At 39.8% G+C, this 24,740-nt stretch overlaps 1 protein-coding gene across 1 annotated transcript in view; it reads left to right on the plus strand.

Moving 5' to 3' along the window:
• The first annotated feature begins 1,920 nt into the window (after positions 1–1,920).
• The window catches only part of MYH15 (myosin heavy chain 15), a 129,177-nt gene continuing 106,357 nt past the window's right edge, over positions 1,921–24,740 (plus strand). Inside the window, exons 1-9 of the mRNA XM_002813322.4 lie at positions 1,921–2,023; positions 6,622–6,728; positions 10,607–10,750; positions 12,189–12,345; positions 12,985–13,012; positions 14,322–14,415; positions 16,491–16,583; positions 19,186–19,249; positions 19,798–19,893. Of these exons, the coding sequence (XP_002813368.4) occupies positions 1,936–2,023; positions 6,622–6,728; positions 10,607–10,750; positions 12,189–12,345; positions 12,985–13,012; positions 14,322–14,415; positions 16,491–16,583; positions 19,186–19,249; positions 19,798–19,893 (871 nt within the window). The 5' untranslated portion in view covers positions 1,921–1,935. The remainder of the gene's footprint in view (positions 2,024–6,621; positions 6,729–10,606; positions 10,751–12,188; positions 12,346–12,984; positions 13,013–14,321; positions 14,416–16,490; positions 16,584–19,185; positions 19,250–19,797; positions 19,894–24,740) is intronic.

The raw sequence follows: 24,740 nt of genomic DNA on the forward strand, positions 1-24,740 counted from the left end.
ACAGAGAGGAGGAGGACACAGTGCATTCTTTCACAAATCCAGACTCACAACTTGTCTCCCTGACTACAGCTTTTCCTCATCCTCATCTACCCAGAATATGCCGCCAGAGCCATTTTCCCAAAATACTGCTTTCCTCATGTTCCTGCCCAGAGTTGATGATGTTTCCTACCATCTATTTCTAAATTTCTCTGCCTTACTTTCAGAGCTTTTCTTTACCTTGAGTTCTTCTATATTCAAATGTCTAACAATGTTATTGCTGTTATAATGATTACAAAACCTGAATCTGAATGCTCACCCGCAGAAAAATCAGTTTTGTCTTTTTCCCTGAGAAATGCCGCCTTCAGTCCCATCTCTGGAGGGCCATCATATATGTTGTTTCTCTTGAGCATCTTTTCTTTTCCCCACTTTAGGAAATGTTCCTATACATTAAGACTAGTCCTTGCATTACATAGGCGAGGAAACTGCGTCTACAGGGACTAAGTGATTTCCCACAAGTCACATGCCTATTTCCTGGCAGAAATAAAACTAACTCTTAGCCTGGACCAGTAGGCTTTGCTTTAAACCATACTCCTTTAAACTAGATCCTACAAGTGGTATCACTATACCTATCCAAGCCACCACAAAGAAGAGAGCAGATTAAGTGCAGTAAAATACATTAGTTTATTGGATTTGTTCATTGCAAAATAGTAAGTGATTACAGTTCATTCTGAAGTGGGTGCTGATCTGTCCTCAAAGACAGCACCTGAACTAAGCAAACTTGGCAAGTCCTTCTCTACCTTCTCACCTATAAATGTGATGAGTAACCCTTGCCTTGCACATTTGAGTGAAGAGGAAGACTTTTTTTGTCCAAATAGAATAGCTTCTCATTTAAGATCATGAAGGCCCAATTTCCATTTCTTCTTCTCCCTGTTATCAAATGTAAAGTGTGAAAATTAAAGATAAACTATGTCCAGTGTTTGGTATACAGTGGGTGCTCAATGACTTCAGCCTTGATAATTTGCCCAGCAACTCAGTCCCTCTAAGACTGATATTTGCCTTGCTTGAGCCAATGAACTTCTTTATTTATTCCAGCCTCACTCACATCACCCTGTAACCTGCTTGCCACCTTCAGCCTGGGCTTCTTCATTACTGCTCTTGGCCAGGCCTCCCAAATGCCCAACTGTGCCTGTATTTTTGTAAATCATTTGCTCCCAGACACTTATCTCTGCCAAGATACTGATCTTTTTATCCCTTTACTGTCTATTACTGAGCATTTATCTGAATCACTTCTCTTTGTAACCACACTCTGTCTATGACGGTCTGTCTGCTTGGAGGTAATTAGATACCTCAAAACCCCCCTCCACGCCTATCAAAGGGCCTAGTGTCCGCAACTTGATGTTTCTCCATCTGGAATATCCTACCACCTGTCAGAACTCCATGGCCCAGCGTGGCATTATGACTTTCACTGACTACAGGCACTTCTGTCTTTTAAGGACCATTTCTCCACAAAAAAATATTAAAAATCAGATTTCATAACTGTGTTGGCCTAAGGATGAACATAATCCAGGCTCTGTTCATTAATATGTATCATTCATATTACTTTTATATTTTTCTTCTGATTTAAAAATAAATTAAACATTTTCATGGGCCCCTAAAAGCATTGTGGGCCTTAGGCACTGTGCCTTCTATGTCTAGTGGGTAAGTCAGCCCTGCTAGAGTCAGATATTCTTGAGTCCAATTTTGTGTAAATTTGAGACATGGCAAAGAGGAAGAAGGGGCACAGGTAGTTAGAGGAAAACTTAACACTCTTTAGTCTATCTATGTGAATGGTTGCTCATTTAGAGCTTGATGCCTTATTTCCACTTTTTTCTTCTCCATACCAATTTTTTTTTTTTTCAGGTTGAATCTTGCCTACTCACGTTTAGGGCCTTTTTTTGGTGGATTGCTTTAATAAAGATGGATCTGTCAGACCTTGGAGAAGCCGCAGCCTTCCTCAGAAGAAGTGAAGCTGAGCTGCTTCTACTACAGGCCACAGCCTTGGATGGTGAGACATGTGGTGGTTGCTGGCTTCACTTTATTTTGCTCCTTCAAGGTGGTGACTAAGATATTTGATGATAGAGAAGAGCCATCATTTCTAGAGCCGAACTTATTTGCTTAGGGTGTGATCAGCCTCTAGGAAACTGAGCAATTGAGGGCCTCTGAGTATCCAGGGTAGGAATGGAAGTACCCACAGAAGAGGAGGGTGGCTGGGGGGCAGCCTAGGCCCGGGCCCTACACACTTGGTCCTAAGACAGGTTTTCTCTTCAAGGAGCCCCTGTTGTAACACAGACACCTGCAGGAATGGCCACAGGCAAAGCCTTTCCTAGAAACCTCTTAGTTATCAGTAAATGCCACAGTAGAGAGAGGGGCCTGTGACTTAGACCTGGTGGGTGGGGTTTGTACATTGTGGGGAAGAAGAAAGGGAAAGACTCTGGTAAGGCTGCAGACTTTGAAGTTGTCTCTGGCTCTCCAGAATTTTCTGATGTTGGAGCCTTGCCTCTAGCGGTCTTCTAGGTCAGCAGGGTCACTCAGCCAACACTAAGCAAAAGGTAATTAGGAGACTTGCTCACCCTGATTCATAATTCCTTGGTAGTTACAGGCAAGGACAAAGGTTAATGAGGATTTAGCCTTTTTTAAAAAAAGGCTAAGTTCTACATTGAAATCTCTAAATAAATGTTATTCTTTTTCCTGCTACCTTTACATGTCTGTGTTGAATTTCAGCTAATTGGAGATTTAGAAATCAGATTCACAGTATGATATAGCATCAAGCTACCTACATGTCTTAATCCAAAATTATTCAGCAGTGCAACATAAGGACTGGCTGAATGTCGTTCTAGTATTCAGAATTAGTCAACATTAGACTTTAATATGACCAATTATAATTCAAGCCAGTTATGGTGGATATTATATTTCCATCACAGACCAGTCCTGGATCAGTTCCCAGTTTCCAGTCATTGGATTCATGACTGTGATTGGATTTTAGGCTAATTATAATCCATCAAATCAAATACAATAACAGAACTATCCCTGAGGTCAGAACTGGTCATGCAGAGGCTTATCGCAGGTAGTTAGATAATGGAGGACAAGATAATAGTGGTGCCAGGAAGAAAAAAAAATTGAGCCTAATCATTAGAGATAATTGGATGAAGCATTTATTAAAATCAGCACCATAAATAATTACTTAAAACACAGCAATCTACATAATTTCCTATTAATTTTTTGGACCAAACAATCCTTCCTCATAGAAATGCACTGGCAGCAGAGACAAGTGTTAGCAAAAGTTGTTCATCTTCTCAGGCTGGTAGACAATGGAGTTTGCTTTTTTGAACTCAGGTCAAATGGAAGCAGTGTGATGATGAGTATTTAGCAGGTAGTCTTGGGATCAAATTCCCTGTCCTTGACCATCTCTGGCTGGGTAATTAGAGCAAATCACTTCACTTTATTGAGCCCTGGTTTCCTCATGTATCAAAGGAGATAATAATACTTGTCCGGTCTACCTTCCTCCATTGCTGTGGGGACCAAATGAGACTATAAATGTGAAAAATAAATATAATGCATTATTATGATACCTGAGAAGGAAAACTAGAATTCTTGGGTGTCAGTGAAGAAGCCCAGGTGGTTGTAGAGCTAGGACAAAACACCATTCGAAAGCCAAATGTAAATAATTCTTATATTAGAACATGTAAGCGATCTATTTAAAATAACTATAAGACTGAATATAGTATTACCCCTGTTTTAATCAATATCCTAGAAAAAAGATTCAAAAGAAATGCTTCTATACATAACAGTGGTTATCTCTGAGTTGTTTGATTATGGGTGATTAAAAACATTCTTTTCTTCATACATTATTCTTCAAGCTTTCTTCGATAAGTACATATTAGCTTTATATTGGAAAAGATATTTAATTGTCTAAAAATATGGAATCATATAGAAAAAGGCCTACTTTATAGATGAGAATACGAAGGCCAAAAGAGATGAAGTCATGTGGCTTTATATCTTTTTACCAGCAAAGCCAGTGTTAAAATCCTGGCTGCCTCCCTCAAATCCATTGCTATCTGCACTTCCAGCTCTGCATTATTCATTAACACCAGGAATTGAAATTGACGGAGTTCATTTACTTCATTTTTTAAAATGTCCCTGTCAGGGTTTGGGTCTCCTATGAGAAAGGATTTCTGATAATTTTTATCCCCCACTAAGTGTGTCCAGGGGTGGTAAGAGAGAGACTTCATCATGAGGCAGGCGGTGAGCCTACTCCTGGAGAGAAGAATTGGAGGAGAAAAAGCTAAGCATGTGTTAGAGTAGGCAGGCTGTAATGCAGGAGCACTGATTCAGGAGGTGGATGATCTCATTTCTAGAGTCATTATTGTAGTGACTGCCACTAATTAGCTATGTGACTATGGGCAAATCTCTTCATCTCTCTCCCAAGGTTCTTTTTCTAAAAAGAAAGAGAAAGAGGTCAGAAGGAGAGAGTCTGTGCCAGGTGACATTCAAGTTTCTTTCAAGTGATAACATTTGGTTTAAAATGCAGAGCATTTTACCTTAAACACACACACAAAATGTATGCTAACTGGGTGCTTTTCAAAAACAAGCATATTTTCATAGACATAACACAAAGCAAAATCAGTTTTTGCAAAAAGGGACCAAAATAATGAATACAATGCAAAGCCAGTATTTAAAACACAAATGATAAGTAGAAAGCAAATGCACAATCAGCTAGATGGGAACATAAACTCCTCTTGCCAAGCAGTTTTAGTGGTGAATTGTTTGTAATCAGGGAAACGAAGAAGGCAGCACTGATAGCAAGAAAGTCGTGAGCAACCAAATTCTTTGCAGAAATAAGCATGGTGGAAGAAGGGGCGAATGGTGCCCAACTTCAGCTCCTTTGTACACACTCCTTCCCCAGTCTTATTGCCTTCCTCTGGGAAATAAGGACCACCTGTCCTGCGGCAGTGAGCCCTCTCTAGCTTTTGTGACTCATATATTAGAGGTGATGGTGGTGACTGAGTTCGCATTACCTGTTAGTGCTGTGGTTATAGTGGGGTTTTCACCTGTGTTTTCCCTAGCCATTGGCTAACATTTTCCTTCCTTCAGCCAAAGGCTTTCCCCATCTACCTGAGTAGCTGTGACCTGGGGACTTCTGTGAGCTTCTACTAAGGCTCATTTTCATATATATATATATATATATATATATATATATATATATATTCATTTTCCTTTAAAAGGAAAGTATGATATATTATATATACATATATAGACACACATATATATAATATGCTTTTAAAGGAAAATGAGCCAACTCCTGGGTTCAAGTGATCTTCCCCATTCAGCCTTCTGAATAGCTAAGACTACAGTCATGCACCATCACACCTGGTTAATTTTTATTTCTTTATTTTTTATTTTTGAGACAGAGTATCGCTCTGTCACCCAGGCTGGAGTGCAATGGCATGATCTCGGCTCACTGCAACCTCCGACTCCCTGGTTCAAGTGATTCTCCTGCCTCAGCCTCCTGAGTAGCTGGGATTACAGGCACATGCCACCATGCCCAGCTAATTTTTGTATTTTTAGTAGAAATGGGGTTTCACTATGTTGGCCAGGCTGGTCTTGAACTCCTGACCTCGTGATTTGCCCGCCTCAGCCTCCCAAAGTGTTGGGATTACAGGCATGAGCCACTGCTCCCGGCCTTATTTGTGTTTTGTAGAGACAGGACTGGGGGAGTAAAGGGTCTTGCTATGTTGCCCAGGCTAGTCTTGAACTCCTGGGGTCAAGAGATCCTCTCACCGTGGCCTCCCAAAGTGCTGGAATTATGAACATGAGCCACTGCACCCAAGCCCTTAAAATCATATTTTTTATTCATCATCACTGTCTATCTGCTTCAAGTGGGAGAGAAAGAGAAGCTGCCTCAGGTGTTCATAAGAGTTCTGGCTCATTTCACCCCAGACCTCTTGTTGGTTAATCAGTTTATGGAGGGCTACTTTGCTTAGGGATGGGGTATAGAAACTGAGGACAGTGAAGAGAGAAAAATAACGTATTGGGGGAAATAATATGAGCCGGTTATGTTGTTTGACAAAAAAAACCCGTATTCTCTCTCCTCAACCTGCCCCCCTGCCAATTCCACCATGTAATTCACTTAGCTGATTTCCATTCCAAGATTAGAAATAAGGTCTAAAGAAACCCTGAAGAACATAACCATTAATGTAAGTTTTCACTTAGTTGTTCCCAGACTTTTTCTGAATGAGTTTTCTTGGGGGAGGGAATCTGGAAGGGGTGCACGCACCAGGGCAACCACCAAAGTCCTGGGGTGTGAGTGGAGGAAAGTGTTGGGGTTGAGAGGGGTGTTAGGAGGTAACTTTCTTGTAGCAAAATGGTCTATGGTGCCCCCAAGCTGCTGCTTGCTGAGATGTTTCTTGTTCCTGTAGAGCCATTATGTGAGTTAGTGTATCTTCAGAATGAGCTTTCATGATTTTATCTGACTTTGCAAGTTCCTGTAGTCAACAAGCCGATTTAGCAGAAATGAGATGAGATCTATCAGTATGAAAGTGTCCAGTGTGTATTTCTGTAAGTACTGTAGCTATAATCCATTTTTTTTTTTTTTTTGCTCAACAGGGAAGAAGAAATGCTGGATTCCTGGTGGTGAGAATGCTTATATCAAGGCTGAGGTAAAAGGGAGTGAAGATGATGGAACAGTAATTGTTGAGACAGCAGATGGAAAGGTAAAGAAATTTTTATTTCATTGCGGTGATGACTATGTTCTCTATCAAATAACTAAATATATTATTTCTATAATATTTTAATTAAAGATCTGGGGTAGGAGATGCCACTGACTCACTTTGGAGTCATTCATTTTAAGAAGCTCCTCCTTAAGTCCGTGGGCACAATGGCTCATGTCTGTAATCTCAGCACTTTGGGAGGCCGAGGTGGGCAGATTGCTTGAGCCCAGGAGTTTGAGAGCAGCCTGGGCAACATGGCAAATCCTGTATCTACAAAAAATACAAAAATAAGCCATGCATGGTGGTACGTGCTTGTGGTGCCAGCTACTCAGGAGGCTGAGGTGGGAGGATCACCTGAGTCTGGGGAGGTCGAGGTTGCAGTGAGCAGAGATCACATCACTGCACTCCTGGGCAATCAGAGTGAGATCCTGTCACCAAAAACAAACAAACAAACAAAAAAACTCCACTTACCGTCAAAGATTTAATGAAGAACAGTGAATAAATCAGAATAAAACAATTGCCAGTGGCAAGGATTATTGACTAGAACTCACAGCCATTTCTACTTTTTCATCAATGTTTCAAGTCAGTATTTTTAAAAAAACGTATCCTGTGGGGTGAATAATGACTTAAGGAACCATGAAGAAAGCTGTGTTTGTAGGATCAAGAATGAGATGTATAATTTGAGTAAAAATGGCATAGTGTCACAGAAGCCAAGAGATGGGGGAATGGCCGGTAATGACAAATGCCACAGAAGAAGATTAAGAGTTGGAGAAAGTCTTGGATTTCAGAATTAGGAGGTCATCTATGACCTTTGTAAGAAAAGGTTATATCAGTTTTTGGGATACAAGCTAGACTGTAAGATTCACAGAAGAAATGTGTAGTGAAGCCATAATACCCCCCCAGCCCCTTCTCCCTGCCACCAAGGCATTCAGAGCAGCAGGGTAACATTGAGAAGACAGCTCATTCTCAGAATCTTTGCCTACATTGCTGACTTCACATTACCTGCCACCCAGTGGTGTAAGCCGGGCCCCATTTCTGTCCTACTTAAATGAACTCTTCCTTATAGATTTTACAGATGATTCCCTGCCAATATTCACTTCTCTAAACTCCTTTAAATTCTTCCTTTTCCCAAATCCATAACAAGCCACATCCTATAACAAACAGATATTACTGATATCGGGAAAGTTTGTCTTTTTAATGCTATCTTTGTTTTTAGGCAATTTACGATCTAACATGTTGCCATCTGATTTTTAAAATTCTGGAAGCCATTCATAAACTACCACATAGAATGCTTTCATATGTCTTCCTAACAGTCAATATCTGTTACGTAAAAAAATTTCAAATTAGGTAGATGTTATTTAACTCTTCAGGAAATTAAGAAAAGAACTTGGTGCTTTTTAACTGGAACATAAATAGGTGGACAAGGGAAAATTCAGCAAGAAATTTTCCTTAGTCCTAAATCAGTAAACTAAGAAATAGACTCAATCAGGGTCACTTAGCCTTGGGACAATATTTTATTAGAAAAGATTCCCCAAAGAAATCTTGTGCCCATTAGCAGTCACTCCCCCTTCTTTCCTCCGGCACTAGCCCCAGGCAATCACTGATCTACTTTCTGTCTCTATAGATTTGCCTATCCTAGCAATTTCAGATAAATAGGAGCATATAATTGGTGGCCTTTTGTTTCTGGCTTCTTTCACTAAGCATAATGTTTTTGAGGTTCATTCACATTGTAACATGAATAAATATTTCATTCCTTTTTATGGATAAATAGTATTCCATTATATGGATATACCATGTTGTTCATCCATTCATCAGTTGATTGTCACTGGGTTGTTTGTATGTTCTGTCTATTATGAATAATGTTTCTATGAACATGCATGTGCAAGTTTTTGTGGGGTCACATGTTTTCATTTCTCTTGGGTGTATATCTAGGAGTGTATTTGCTGGATTGTATGGTAACTCTATACTAAGCATTTTGAGAAATTTCCAAACTGCTTTCCAAAGTGGCTACCATTTTACATTTCCACCAGCAACATATAAGAATTAAACTCTCTCCACATCCTTACTAACACATTTTATTTTCTTTTTGATTACAGCCATTCTATTGGGCATGAAGTGGTATTTTAATGTGATTTTTATTTGCATTTCCCCAGTGACTAATGATGTTGAGCATCTTTTCATGTACATATTGGCCATTTGTTTATCTCCTTCAGAGAAATGTCTATTCAAGCTCTTTGCCCATTTTTTTAAATTGGGCTATTGCCTCTTCATTATTTAGTTGTAAGAGTTCTTTTTACTTTCTGGCTGCAAATCCCTTATCACATGTATTATTTGTACATATTTTCTCTCAGTCTATGTATTGTCTTTTCATTTTCTTAATGATGACCAACTAAATTTTATTAGGCCTCCAGATGTGAGGCTTGCTCTTCTGAGCACATTCTCCAAAACAAACTACCGTCCCTTCAACAGCACTTAAGGTGATTTGTGACTATAATGTGGTTACAACCATAGGAAGAAAGGCATGAACGCCATTAATGCAGGTAGAAAGAAGAGTCTGAAGGTGGTTTATTTTGTCCTGCTTGTCCTTCTTTCATGTAGCGAAGGTCCCATTCCCCCAGCTTCACTATCTCCTTGGCTCCAGGATTCCTCTTCCTCATGTTAGAAGTGGCTACACTTCCAATCACCTTTGGTCTTTGTAACATTAACAAAGGCAATATATCTAGTGGGTGTAAAGTACTACTTATTGATGAAAGTTGGAAATGAAAGAAAAAAATAGAAAAATAGAATTAGGGAAAAGGGGAGGTTTTTGAAGATGTATGAGATATGATTACGTCCTGCATGGATTTGAGGGGAGATGAGGAGTCCTTGAAATACAGAAAGTGAAGGGACTCAAAAGAAGAGGGATTACTGTTAGAACAATGTCAAAGAAGACAGATGGATAGAAACTGAATCAAGAACGTAAACAGTGTGAGAGCCTTGGAAAGAAGCCATCACCAACTAGGATTAAATGGGGCAATCAGTTGACACAAATATGTATTAATCATGGAAAAGGGCTATAGAAAGGGTGTTAGGAAACCTGTGAGAAGAATCCCAAGAAACTTTGATAGTAGAAATGCATCCATATTAATCAATATATTAATATTTATTGATTATTTACTATATCCCAAGCATTGTGATACGTGCTTTCATAACTGTATTTAATAACTATAGTTATTATGACAACAACATCAAAAATGAACATGCATTGCAAGTTTTTGAACTTCATTAAAGAAGACAACATCAAAAATCCTTCTTAAGGTATTTATAATCTAGCCAGAAAATAGTCTAACATAGTCAATTATTAAAATATACACAAGAGTATTAATGTAAAGATAGTACAAGTGGTAAGACTTAACAGAAGAGGACAAACTAATAAGCTGGAGTAGTTGGGAAGGTTTGAGGGAGGAGACAGGTTTTGAACTAGGTCTGGAAGGATAAAGCCTGCCTCCTTAATCCTCCACTCTAAGTTTCTTCTTCCAAATCTCCAAGGTATGTTGGGACATCAAGGGCTGGGAGTTAGGGGTTAGATTGTACATAATATGATCCATGTACTCTTAGAGGGAATCAGGGCTAGCCAGAAGCCATAAGATTAGGGTACTGCATGATAGAAAATCTTGATATAACAAAAATACTATGTTTACTTCATCTTTAGGGAAGGAGAGGGCTTTTTCAGGGAGAACACCTGTTTTTTTCCATGAAGGCTGGCTTAATTTCTTCTGGCCCCATCCCCTAATGCGGCATCATTTTTTCTTTTTGAGTCTGAATATTCTTTCTAATTCATGGGAAAATGAATACGCATAGGAGACAGGGGAATATATCATATATTTTTCTTCTCTCTGCAGAGTCTGAGCATAAAAGAGGACAAAATCCAGCAGATGAATCCTCCAGAGTTTGAAATGATTGAAGACATGGCAATGATGACTCACCTCAATGAGGCATCCGTGCTGCATACCCTGAAGCGGCGCTATGGCCAGTGGATGATCTATGTGTGTAATATGCTTTCCTGCTAAACTGTCATGTTGGCACTCATATTGCATGTCCCAATCTCTCCTGGGTGATCTCTTACATTGAGTTTAAGCGTGCTCGCATGGGGATAGTCCTTGAGCAATGTCTACTGGGAAGGGACCTTATCTTAGGATTTCCCCAATTTTATTTTGTCAACATTCATATGCCTTCCCACAGGTCATCCTTAGTTAAAAGCATGAGGCTTGGAGCCTGACAGACTAGCCACCAGCACTGTCACTTACTAGTTGTTATGTTTCCTAACTTCTTGAAGTTGCCTTATCTATAAAGTGGGATAGCAATGTCTGCCTCCCCATGGGAGCTTGGGGGATTAAATAAAATAATGTAGGTAAAGCACATAGTTCAATGCATGTCACCTAGTTAGTGATTAATGAGTGAGATGATTTCTTCATCATCTTTAAATTGATGATGGTTTGTTGCTCAGGTTCTTTGACTTACTGAAAACCTATGTAGCAGAAACAGTGCTGAGTAGATTAAGCTAAGATGTAGCATCTGGGACCCATGGCCATAGGAGCCATGGCATGCAACCAGCTTGCTCCTCAGCTCTCTGATTTACCATGTAACTGTATTAGTTTCCCTGGGATGCTGTAACAAAATTACCACAAGCTGGGTGGCTTAAAACAACAGAAATTATTCTCTTACAGTGCTGGAGGCCAGAGGTCCAAAATCAAATCCAATCAGCAGGGCTGCACTCCCTCTGGAGGCTCTTGGGGAGAATCCTTCCTTGTCTCTTCCAGCTTCTAGCGGCTCTAGCATTCCTTTTGGTTGTCACTCCTGTCTCTGCCTGCATTGTCACATCACCTTCTCCTCTGTGTGTCTCTTATAAGAACACAAGTTATTGGATTTAAGACCCACCTGGATGTCATCATCTTGAGACCCTTAACCCGTAATTACATTTGTAAAGACTCTATTTTTTGCAAATAAGATCACATTCACAGGCTCTGGAGAATAGGACATAAACATATCTATTTGGGGGCCACAATTCAACCCCTGCAGTGACTGAGTGACCCACATGAGCTATTCCTTCTCAGTGCCCTAAAAATCAAGCCCTAATCTTGCTGAGGCACAGAGTCCCCTCTGGCCTCAAATGCCTGATGGCTGGTTACTGAAATCTCTGCAGTCCTGCCGTTAGGGTCCTCTCTGTCTTCAGAAGCTCCATGTGTCAGACTTGTTAGTAATTAGCAGGTCTCCCAGGAGAAAGGTAATCCCAGGTCCTGATGTTACTCTAACCTGGTTCTGTCTCTTCTTGTTAGAAGTCCCTTCTCTACATGATTCCAAAAGCTCCCCTCTGAGTTCCTTTATAAGTAATATTTGAGCAAATGTTACTTGACAGTGGAAGAGCTGACAAACCTGGAAGTATTTCTAATCTAGTTTCTGAAATCTTTTCTGATTTTCCCTCAGACATATTCAGGTCTCTTCTGTGTGACCATAAACCCTTACAAATGGCTTCCCGTGTATCAGAAAGAAGTCGTGGCCGCCTACAAAGGGAAGAGGCGATCAGAGGCTCCCCCTCACATCTTTGCTGTTGCCAATAACGCCTTTCAGGACATGCTTCACAGTGAGTAGCTGCCCTACAAAATGAAAAGTAAAAATATCTGATCTACTTTTTCTCTATGTCCCTAAGAGGCACTTAGGCATTGTGAGCAGAGCATGGCCTTTACAGTTAGCTAATCACTTGAAGCCTCTGTTTCCTTCTGGATAAAATGTGGGTGAAATAGTACCTACCTCCTAGGGTTATTGGGCCGATTAGTTTGTACATCAAAGTGAGATAATGCATTTAAAGTGCTCGGCCCAGTGGCTGGCCCAGAGTAAGCCCCCTGTAGATGTTAGCCTTTATTATATAAAGCATCTTCTATAGTGTCTGGCACAAAGAAGTTATTCTATAGATATTATTACACAATGATTCTTAAAAGGCTTAAAATGGCAAGAATCTCAATCATTAGTTGGTTACCATTTGTATGCAGTGCAAAGAAATAGGCCTTTAATTTATATGTTCTTATGATTGACATACATAGGGACAAGAGAAAATCGATTTTACTCTGTACCATTTGAGGGGTATGTTTTTCTAACTATAAATGATACTAATCCTTTCCCTTGTGTCTGATTTCAAGTTGTAGCTAGGGAAATTTGAATAAGTTCATACTAATACATAAACCTTGAATATAAGAATATTCTGGCATTTTTCTTTCTTTTGTAGATCGAGAAAATCAGTCTATACTCTTCACGTAAGTGTTTGCCTTGTTTTTCTTTTTTGGCCTGAAGTAAGTTTCAGTGAAATAGATACCTCCATTTCACTGAGAATAAAACTTTGATTCGCCATCTTTGAATTAATTGCCCTTTAGATTCAATACATTTGAGGTAAGAAAAAGATACTCAGGAAATTGTCATAGTGCTTTAGTCAGTGATGGCTCCAAATATGGTGTCAGCTAGTCTGCCTCCCTCATTTTCAGAGATCCTTTAGAAATAGTGCACAAGCTGGTCTTAATTACCTTCTTGAGGATTAAGGGAGCTACACTGTTCCAAATGGTCATCTTCAAAGGCCTCTGGACTGGCTAAGCAGAGGGGCTGAACGTCCAGTAGGTATGCCCATGGAACAGATAACAAGCAGTTGTGGGCAGCCAGATTGGGGCAGGTCAAAGTACGTGAAGCAGTGGAAACTAAAAGATGGTGACATTTAGAGAAATAAGAAAGGGGGTAAAAAGGATAGACGGAAGGGTCACAGTGATATTTTATTGTATGTGAATTTTGGTTAAAAGAGCCCTGGCTGGCCAGGTAAAGTGTCAGCATGGTGGCTGAGACTCAAGGGGCTGTGAAGTGCTAAAGTCCTTTACCTTCCCATGCAATGATGATGATACCACCTTGTACATTGGGCTCTCCATTGGCTTCAGTTATCCCAAGAGAGATCATAAGGTCTCAGAATTTTAGAGCTAGATGAACAGTTGGGAGTTCAGCCTTTCACGGAGAGGATAAACTATTTTCTGGAGCTTTGTATAGATAAAGGCAGGCAGGCCTTGATTCTATGATGCTTACGTTGAGGAGGCTATAAATTCGCCACTGTGCTCTTCCCACATTACAAAGTTAGCTAGTTGTCAAAGGTAAGGTAAAGCCTAAAGCCCAACTGCCTGGTGAAGTGATTGGTGGCCCTCTTCTGAGAAGACAGTTGGACTTGGCTGTATGGTAGCCTTCATACATGAAAATCTCTTGAACAGCTGGTAATGAAGAGACTTGTCTAGTTAGAAAAGGTGCTTTCCTGCTGTTTGTTATTAGGACCACAAGGAACAGGCTTCCTAATATTTACAAAAGGTTGTGATCTTTCTAACTCCAGATTTTTGCTCATGCTGTTTTTCCAGCCTGAAATGTCCTTGCCCTTCTCCCAACCAATTAAACGTCAATATATCCTCAAGTTTCATCTGAAGCTCTACTTTTATGTAAAAGCTTCCCTGCTTGCCATAGCCTATATAATAAAAATTACCTAACTTTCGTTGCATTGATAATCAGAACCAGTTAACTGTGTCACTGAATTTCAAATCACAGAGGAGAATCTGGTGCTGGAAAGACTGTGAACAGCAAACATATTATCCAGTATTTTGCCACCATAGCAGCCATGAGTGAATCCAGGAAAAAGCCGGTAAGTGTTTATATATCTTGGCAGAAAAGATGAGGTGGTCCTATCCACTGGATCATGGAGGCTCTGTCCGGACCACTTTTGGGAAGTAAGGAGGCAACAAGTGCCACAGGACAATTTGCAAATTATAGAAAAGTATTTTTAAAAAATATTTCCTTTGGTCCTTGAGAGAGAGGATCATCAAGTGCTCCAAACAATCATGAAAACTTGAATTATGTAATTAATTTCACATCTGCTTAAAGGGGCATTTTCTGGCCTGGTCTTTGTTTGTTGGACCTGTAAGTTAAGTCCTCAAGATTCAAACCATCTTACCTAAAGGCTAGGGTCATCAGTGGCTTGGATATTTCTGAATCCCTTTAGCTACTGTGAGATATCAGATTCCCACAAATATGCACCAATAAAATTTTTCTTCATTCATACCTAACTCCTGGATCAAATTCTAAATGCCCAATGGATATACCCCTCAATGTTAATCACATACTACATTCAGAAAAACTTTGCCTTCCCTATTAAAAAAAAAAATCCTTGTTCATTTTAGTTTAGCTTACTTTGTTTAGCTCCATTAACATGTTAATGGATGTCATAATAACTTGAGGATAACTAAGACCATAAACATTGGTATGCAAAATAAAATTAGGTAATGCTGAATGGAACTCAAAATCAATGAGTTATTGAGCTGTTAGACCTCTCATTTTTCTATGTCTGGCATGATTATTTTGCTTTTTTCAATTCGATACTGGATGTTTGCTGTTTTTGCAAAGTAAGAAATATATTAAAATAGCCATCTGACCCAATTTTTAAACTATAGAAGTTTCTTTTCTTATCACCACATTCCTGAATTTGATTATTGATTTCTTTGTGTATCATTGAACCCTTTTATTTTATTTTATTTTATTTTTACAGAGTCTTGCTCTTTCGCCCAGGCCGGACTGCAGTGGCGCTATCTCTGTTCACTGCAAGCTCCGCCTCCTGGGTTCACACCATTCTCCTGCCTCAGCCTCCCAAGTAGCTGGGACTACAGGTGCCCACCACCGCGCCCGGCTAATTTTTTGTATTTTTAGTAGAAATGGGGTTTCACCGTGTTAGCCAGGATGGTCTCGATCTCCTGACCTTGTGATCCGCCCGCCTAGGCCTCCAAAGTGCTGGGATTACAGGCATGAGCCACCGCCCCTGGCCATCATTGAACTCTTTTATTCACTAGATGTAACTTTGTTTTCACAAGCATTTTAGATGTTTGTGGTTTTTTTTTTTTTTTGGTGCGCATTAAATGGTTTGGTCTAGACATTGAGTTTTATGATAATATATAATACAATACATAATATATAACACTTCTATGGAAATCCTTGCTCATATATATAATGTTCTCTAACTTATTTGAAGGACAGTAAACCCATATTACTGAAAAGGGATATAATATTTATAAATCCATAAATTATTAAATACCATATACTATATAATTACCCCCATAAAATGGGTCTTTGAGGCTGACTGGAAAACAACAAAGCCATGTAGATATGGTAGAGAGGTAGATGATCTGTTTTGGCCTATCAGCCTAAGCACATGTGATTCAAATTCAAGATCAATACTATTAAAAGTCACTACTCATTGTGAACCTCTAGATTACTTAGGAAAAGAAGCAAGCAAAAGTATAGTTTAATAACACCAAGAGTCTGTTGTATTATCCTAGGATAAATTTCCAAGTGCAAAAATCAGATGGGAAGAGAGGAAGATTGATGATGGGGGAAATATACGATATGTTTGTCTGGAAATAAGCTCTGGTATGTTTTTCTTTTTTATTTGGTGACCATTTTCTTTTCCCACTCAGGCCAATGCCAACCAAAAAAGAAGCATTGCAAATAAATGAGCTCCCACATATTCATAGGGGTATTGTATATTGTTAGCCTCTGTCACCCAACTGTTTTTCTGATTTCTCATTCCAAGATAATATAACCAAATTTGGAAGCAGCTTTTGGCCATTGGTTATCAAAGCAAGAATGGGGTTTGACCTGGAGATGGAGGGCTTGCCACATTACAGAATTCTACCAATAGTTTCATCAGCTGTACTTCTCTTGTCTCAGGGGGCGTTAGAAGATCAAATCATGCAAGCGAATACTATCTTGGAAGCATTTGGAAATGCTAAAACCCTGAGAAATGACAACTCCTCTCGTTTTGTAAGTAACATGATTTAGCATAACATCAAAGTATTTAATTTGTAAGCCATGGTAAAACTCATATGTAAGCACATAGGTATGAAAAAATTCTAGAACACCAAAGAAGGTCTTTGATTAAAGTCTGTAATGTTAGATTTCTCAAAAAAATTTACCATCTATATCATTAAGACAATTAAATTTTTATAAATAAATATGCATCTGAGGAGTTTCTATTTGGTCAATTTCAAGAAAAAAGCATTAATCTTAATAGTTTCAAATTCCACTCCCAGTAGAGAAGCTCATCCAAAAAATTATAATAATGTTTCATATTTTATTATGTTTTACATATTTGAAATATTTTCTCCTTCATGATTTCCTAAACCCCTTATAACAAGTCAATTTAGTAGGCACTTCCTAATTCACTTACTACAATTACTGTTTGTACTATTGCCTGTGGCCTCCTTGCCCCTGCATATTTTTCACTGGAGACATTTTGGGGGGCTGGGGAGAAAGTATTTTTAGGTAGCTTTTGATAACTAGAACTCCCATGAAAGAGGAAGAATTTGGATTTCTAAACCTAGTTTAACAAATCCATATTATGCCAAGAATGAGTGGCAGGGAGCCACTGTATAATTTACAAGAAAATTTGCAGAAGGCTTCCTGTTTGAGTCTCCGGGCATAATTAAATAATAACCTCATGCTGATTTGGCTAGTTTCCATCCAAAGCCTTAGAGCTGCTCTGTCCACATTTAGATGAGCTTAAAGTGTCTGGCTGGTCATAGCAGGTGCTAATACTGGTTCATAAAACAACTGGTAGATTTGGGATTTGTTAGAATGCTAAAGGACTTTCTGCTGAAATATGAAAGATAGAAAGCTGGGGAAAAAGCAAAGGAGGCAAAAGGGAGGAATAGAGGGATGGAAAAAGAACATTTTAAAAAAGGAAAGAAGAAAGACAAGGAAAAAAATAAAAGGAAGAAAGGGAAGAACATCAGGTAAAAAGAAAGATAGCCAGGTGTGGTGGCTCATGCCTGTAACTCTAGCACTTTGGGAGGCTGAAGTGGGCGGATCACTTGAGCCCAGAAGTTCAAGATCAGCCTGGATAACACAGTGAGACTTTGTTTCTACTAAAAATAAAAATATTAGCCTGGAGTGGTGGTGTGCACCTGTAGTCTCAGTTACTCGAGTGGCTGAGGCTGGAGGATGGCTTGAACCCAGGTGTTTGAGGCTGCAATGAGCTATGATGATACCGCTACACTCCTGCTGGGTAACAGAGTAGGAACTTGCCTTAAAGAAAAGAAAGCAATTGAAAGAGAACAGAAAGGAGGGAAAAGTTGGAAAGATAGAAGGAAAGAAGTAGAGGAGAAAAATAAACATGAAGATGGATAAATGGAAGGAAAGAAAGAAGAAAGAAGGAAAAAGAAAAAGGAGTTCAAAAAAATCAAGAAATCTGGGTTAAAATTTTCAATTAATACTAAATAGGTATGTATACATATACTTCTGTATATGTGTATGTGCACACATACATATGTACCTGCATGTTTGTGTGTATGGGTATATATACATGTGTGTTTGTGTGTGTGATGCCCACTGTCCTACATATTTTAATGTACTAGTTCGATCCCCCTGTACAGAGCCACTCACGTCTTCTTGCCAGGCTGCTGTCCTGCCCTGATGCCTTCCTGGCATGGGCCAACCTCCACCAGGCTGTCTTCCTCCCTGTTCCAGCATCCTCATCCCACAGGCTCTAGCTGCCACCAGATGGTGCCACCTCCTCAGCTGCATCTGGCATTCTGACATGGGCACTGGCACCTCTGGACAGCATTTCTGCCCCTCTAGATCCTGCCTTATGACTTTTCACTGATAGGAAGAAAGGGTGTCCGTCTATTATTTATGCCAAGGTGTGCTATGAAACATAAATTAGATCACATCACTCCTCTGCTTGAAACCTTACAATGTCTCCCAAGCACACATAAAATAAAACCCTACCCTTTCCCATGTTCTACATGGCTTACATGATATGGAGTTTGTCTACCTCTTCGACTTCATTTTATGCCCCCCCTTTCTCTGACTTTCTAAATTCTAGGATATTGGCTTTTGTTGTGATTTTATGTCAGAGCTGTTGCAGTAGCTGCTTATCCACTAGACTATAAGATTCATGAGGGTAGGGGCCATGTCTATTTTTCTTGCGTGGTATCTCCAGTGCCTAGAAGGTTACCTGGATCTTAGTAGATGCTCAATGAATGTTTGTTGCATGAATAAACAAATATGCTGAGGAAATATTTTTTTCATCTTTAGATAAGAACAGTGAGGCCCAGGGAGATTTCACAATGCCCACAAGAATACACAGGTAGCAATCAGAAGATTTGGGGCTACAAGCCAGAACCACTGCTAGTCCTGACAATCATTCTGGCTTCCTCCAGATATTAGCTGGTGCTATCTCATCTCAAACCCACATTGCATTTTTCTCTTCTTTTCTTTTATTTATTTCTTTTTTTTGTTTGTTTTTTACTTTTGGGGAAGTAGCCGTTTTGAGAGTTACATATAAGGAAGCCATTGCAAGTGCTTGGAAAATGTGAATAGGAAACTGTGTTCTGTGTCTGACTGTGTTTTGTGTCCACACTAGGGCAAATTCATCAGGATGCACTTTGGTGCCAGAGGCATGCTGTCATCTGTGGACATTGATATCTGTAAGTAGTCATTGCACTATCTGATTACTTTTTTCTTTTCTTCCCTTCCTTCCCTTCCCTTCCCTTCCATCCTTCCTTGCTTCCTTCCTTCCTTCCTTGCTTCCTTCCTTCCTTCCTTTCTTTTCTTCTTTCTTTATTTCCTTTTCTCTCTCTCTCATTCTTTTTCTCCCTTCCTTCCTTCCTTCTTCTCTTTCTTGACAGGGTCTTACTCTGTTGTTCAGGCTGGAGTGCCATGGCATGATCATGGCTCACTGCAGCCTCGAATTCCTGGGATCAAGCAATCCTCTACCTCAGCCTGTCAAGTAGCTACAGCTACAGGCATGTGCCACCATGCCCAGCTAATTTAAAAAATTTTTCTTTGTGGAAACGGGGTCTCACTATGTTGCACAGGCTGTTTTCAAACTCCTGGCCTCAAGTGATCCTCCTGCCTCGGCCTCCCAAAATGCTGGGATTACAGTTGTGAGCCACTGCACTCAGCCTGATTACTTTTCTTCTACATTTTGCAAGAATGCCTAAGTATGAATTTTTATTCATTTCTCATCATCCAGATTTGCTTGAAAAGTCCAGGGTGATTTTCCAGCAGGCTGGAGAGAGGAACTACCACATATTCTATCAAATTCTATCTGGACAAAAAGAGCTTCATGGTAAGTGTAGGATTCTGGAGCTTAGGGTTATTCCAAAACAAGAAAAATAAGTCATATTTGGGGGATGAAAAAGTGTTATTCAGTAAGTTTCTTAGCCTATTTAGACCTCAGTATATTCATCCTTAAAACTTAGGGAATTGAATCAATTATAGAACTAGTGTTGTATAATTTTATATGGACAGACAGTAAATGGCAACACTTCTTTTTCAATTTGGTAGCAAAAGGAAGCAGAGTATTTGGAAGTGGGTAGGATGCCCAGCAGAGGTGAGTGAGTGAGTGTGTGTGTGTGTGTGTGTGTGTGTGTGTGTGTAAAAGCATTAATTTAAGGCCTTAATTAGAGCTACATGGGTGGTATAGATAAGAGACCAGGGGAGGGAGATAGCATCATAGTGTGTGGTGGTCAGTGGGAGTTTCCTCTCTTTTCTCTTTTTTAATAGAAACGGGGTTTCACCATGTTGGCCAGGCTGGTCTCAAACTCCTGGCCTCAAGAAATCCTCCCACCTTGGCCTCCCACAGTGCTGGGATTACAGGTGCGAACCACCGTGTCTGGCTCAGGGAGTTTTATAAAGAAGGGGAATTTAGGTTGGGATATGAAGAATGGGAAGGGGATTCAGTCAGACAAAGTGAAGAGTGGAGGCTACTTCTGGTAGGAGGAAGAGTGTACACAATGTTGGGAAAAGGCAAAGCAGGAGCAGGGAACAGAGAGACCAGCTTGACTAAAGGAAGAGATTTGCACAGAGGAATAGTGGAGATTTTATTCTGATGGTTTCTGAACTCAGGGAGTTGGCAGAGAAAGTGTGTCAGTGTGTTGTGGGGGGTGAGGCAATAGGAGGTCATGATTTATTGAGGGCAGTGTTTGGGACGATTAAGCTGGTAATGGGCAGGATGGTGTGGAGGCAGAGACTTGGATGGAAGGGATTGCAAATGTCCCAGTATGAGATGACAAGACAGTGATCTAAGAGAGTGTCTGAGAATAGAAGGGTGGGGGAAAAGGGATAGATGCATGGAAGAATAGACAGGTCTTGGTAGTGACTGAATGTGAGAATGAGGAAGAGTGATGAGTCAAAAATATCCCCAAGTTTTGTGATTTGATTAGGAGAATGATAGTGCCATAAACATAAAATAAGAAAAAAAATGTGGAATAAGGGAATGAATTTCATGTATTTATTCAAGAAATATTTATTATGGAGCTGCTATGTGTACACCAGGCACTGCTTTTTAACCATAAGGGGTACAGTGGTGAACAAGGTAGACAGGCCTCTGCCCATGTGAGCTTATAGTCTATATGGAAGACAGGCAACAAATGAGTAAAGAATACATGATCTAGGCTGGGCGTGGTGACTCCTACCTGTAATCCCAGCACTTTGGGAGACTGAGGCAGATGGATTGCTTGAGGTCAGGGGTTTGAGACCAGCCGGGCTAACATGGTAAAACCCAGTCTCTACGAAAAATACAAAACTTAGCCAGGCATGGTGGCAGGTGTTCATAATTCTGGCTACTCAGGAGGCTGAGGCAGGAGAATCACTTGAACCCAGGAGGCGGCGGTTGCAGTGAGCCGAGAATGTGCCACTGCACTTTAGCCTGGGCGACAGAGTGAGACTCTGTCTCAAAAAAGAAAAAAAAAACCATGATCTAATTTCTTTGTAGGTTATATGGCAGGTCTATAAAGAACAATAAAGTACAGTGAGGGCACAGAAAGGAATGGGGTTTGGTAGGGTTGTGGATAGTTCTATTTTAGATGAAATTATCAGGGGATTTCTCCGAAAAGACAACATTTTTTGCAGACACCTCAATGAGTAAGGGAGCAAGTAGGCAAAGATTTCCAGGAATAAAATCCCAGGAGGAGGGAACAGTGAGTGCAAAGGTCCTGAGGCAGGAATGCATTTGATTTATTCTTGGAATAGCAAAATGGCCACTGTCGGTGGTAGAGTAGAGAGGGTAACATAGGGTAAAATAGGCAGGGGCCAGACCATGCAGCGCATTGCAGGCCATGGCAGACAGTTTAAAGTGGCATAGGAAGTCATTGGAAGGGGAGAATGACACGCTGATTTGATTTCCAAGGTATTGCATTTGAGGTAAGCCTTTGAGGACAACAATGCTCCCACAGAAGTGGACATAGGACAAGATTACAGATCCAGGCTAGCAAACTGATGGGAACAATTCTCCCAGTCCATTATGCTTAGACTAACTATGGTATAAATCTAGCAGTGTTTTGACTACTTGGTTTTTAAAGCACTCTTACCAAATGGGGAAAGCTCTGCAAACGAGACAATTATTTTTGCCATAGATGTAATTGGTGTTATGTAAGCAGCACGTATTCTCCTCCCCACCTTCTCTCCACCTCAACCTGGAACAGGATTTTTTTTGATCTTCCATTGATTAGTCCTATCAAATCTAACACTCTTGATGTGTGTTTCTGGATGATATAGAGCAACTGACACATAAGATCTAATGTGGGTACCAGCAGAGACTGCAAGATTATTTTCAGAGCATCTCTGTTTACTAATAGAAGCATCTGATGCCTTTGGGCTGCTATGGAAAATGCATGCTTATCCTGAATTCATTTATCTTCTTGGGTCTTTGCGGGGGTTGCCGAGATTGATTACTGTGCAAAGTCTGACATCTGGTGGTCCAAATTGGGTATTGTCAGTCTACCTGTTTTAGCACCCATTGTCCTTTTGGGGGACATTTTAAAAGATGATCTGGAACTCTTACCATCCATTTGCTAAAGAAGAGCTTCAGAGTATCCTGAGGCTTAATACAAGAGGGCATATCTTAACGATATGAGGATGATGTCCACATATCCTGAAATATGAGGATTTGTCCATACTACAAAAGAATTGGGTATGGAAATCACAGCAGAGAGGCTGGCCACCCACTGAAGGAGCAAAGGAAATGAGGTGACATGTTACCTCAGAGCCAGCCCCTATTTGACCTCTACATGGCCATGAGCACCCCTTCACTCCTTTGCTCTCAATTATATCTGACCCTTGTTCCAGGCATAGCTAAGGCTCATTTCTGCAGTTCTTTTGGACAGGGCTCATTCAAAATCCTTAGTTCTCACTGCCGTCTGTGTAGCTTGGTCCTACATATATTTTCCCTTTTCTCCTCTTTTTCTTTTGACTTTTTTCTTTCTATTTATTTATTGTGTCTATTCTTGCTATTCAACTAGTGTATAAATTCCAGGAGTGATGGTAAGTGACCAAGAGGTCCTTCTGTCCTGGAATCCTTGACATTTGGCCTCAACACTGTGTATTCACTTCATAAAGTATACAACAATCATGTATCATCAAGAGAGGATCTACTGAATGAACAGGAAAAAATACTTGCAAACTGTACATCTGATAAGGGCTTAATATCTAAAATATATAAAGAACTCAACTCAATAGCAAGAAAACAACTGGATTAAAAAATGGATAAAGGACCTGACAGACGTTTCTCCAAACAAGACATGCAAATGGCCAACAGGTCTATGAGAGAAGGCTCAACATCAATAATCATCAGGGAAATGCAAAGCAAAAACCATAATAAGATATTGTCTTACTATCAGAAGGCAAGAGATAACAAATGTTGGCAAGGATGTGAAGAAAAGGGAACCCTTTTTCACTGTTGAGTCAACTGTATATTACTACAGTCATTATGAAAAATGGTATGAAAGTCACTCAAAAAATTACAAACAGAACTACCATATGATCCAGTCATCTCACTACTGGGAATACATCTAAGGGAAATGAACTCAGTATCCTGAAGAGGTATCTGTACTTCCACGTTCATTGCAACATTGTTCACAATTGCCGAGATAGAGAAACAACCTAGGTGTCCATGAAGGATGACTGGATAAAGAAAATGTGGTATATATACACAATAGGATACTATTATGCCTTTAAAAAAAGAAGGAAATCTTGGCTGGGTATGGTAGCTCATGACTGTAATCCCAGCACTTTGGGAGGCCCAGGAGCGAGGATTGCTTGAGCCCAGGAGTTCGAGGTCAGCCTGGGCAACATAGCAAGACCCTGTTTCTACAAAAAATTTAAAAATTAGTTGAGCATGGTGGCATGCACCTGTGGTCTCAGCTACTAGGGAGGCTGAGGTGGGAGGATCACTTGAGCCTGGGAGATTGAGCCTTCAGTGAGCTGTGATCATGCCATTGCACCTTAGCTTGGGTGACACAGTGAGACCCTGCCTCAAAAAAAAAAAAAGAAAGAAAAGAAAAGAAAATATTGTTATTTTTGTCAAGTATGGCAACATGAATGAAACTGAAGGACATTATGCTAAATGAAATAAGGCAGGGACAGAAAGACAAATACCACATGATCTCACCCATGTAGAATCTAAAAAAGTTGAATAAGTTCAGAAGATCTATTGTACAACATAGTGATTATAGTTAATAATGTATTATATACTTGAAATGGCTAACAGTAGATTTTAAATATTCTCACCACAAAAAAAAAGTATGTGAAATGACAGATACATTGCTTAGCTGGAATAAGCCATTCCACAATGTATACATGTATCAAAACATCATGTTTTACACCATAAATATATACAATTTTAAATTGTCAATTTAAAAAATAAAAATCATTTCAAAAACAAGTACTGTAAAAATTTTTACAGGATATTTTTATTAAAATACATATATTCACCTTCTGCTGGATTTAAGCTAGGCCAATTTTATTTTTAAAGTTTTATAAAACAAATTTATTGAAGTACTTTTCACCTAAAGTACACTGCACGTGTGTTAAGTATATAACAGTTAAGTGTTAACATATGTATGAGTGTGTATGAAACCATCACCACAATCAACATAATGCATGTATACTTTCAAAAGTGTCCTTGGATCTTTTATA

The sequence above is a fragment of the Pongo abelii genome, chromosome 2 (assembly GCF_028885655.2).
Source record: "Pongo abelii isolate AG06213 chromosome 2, NHGRI_mPonAbe1-v2.0_pri, whole genome shotgun sequence".
Classification (NCBI taxonomy): Eukaryota; Metazoa; Chordata; class Mammalia; order Primates; family Hominidae; genus Pongo; species Pongo abelii.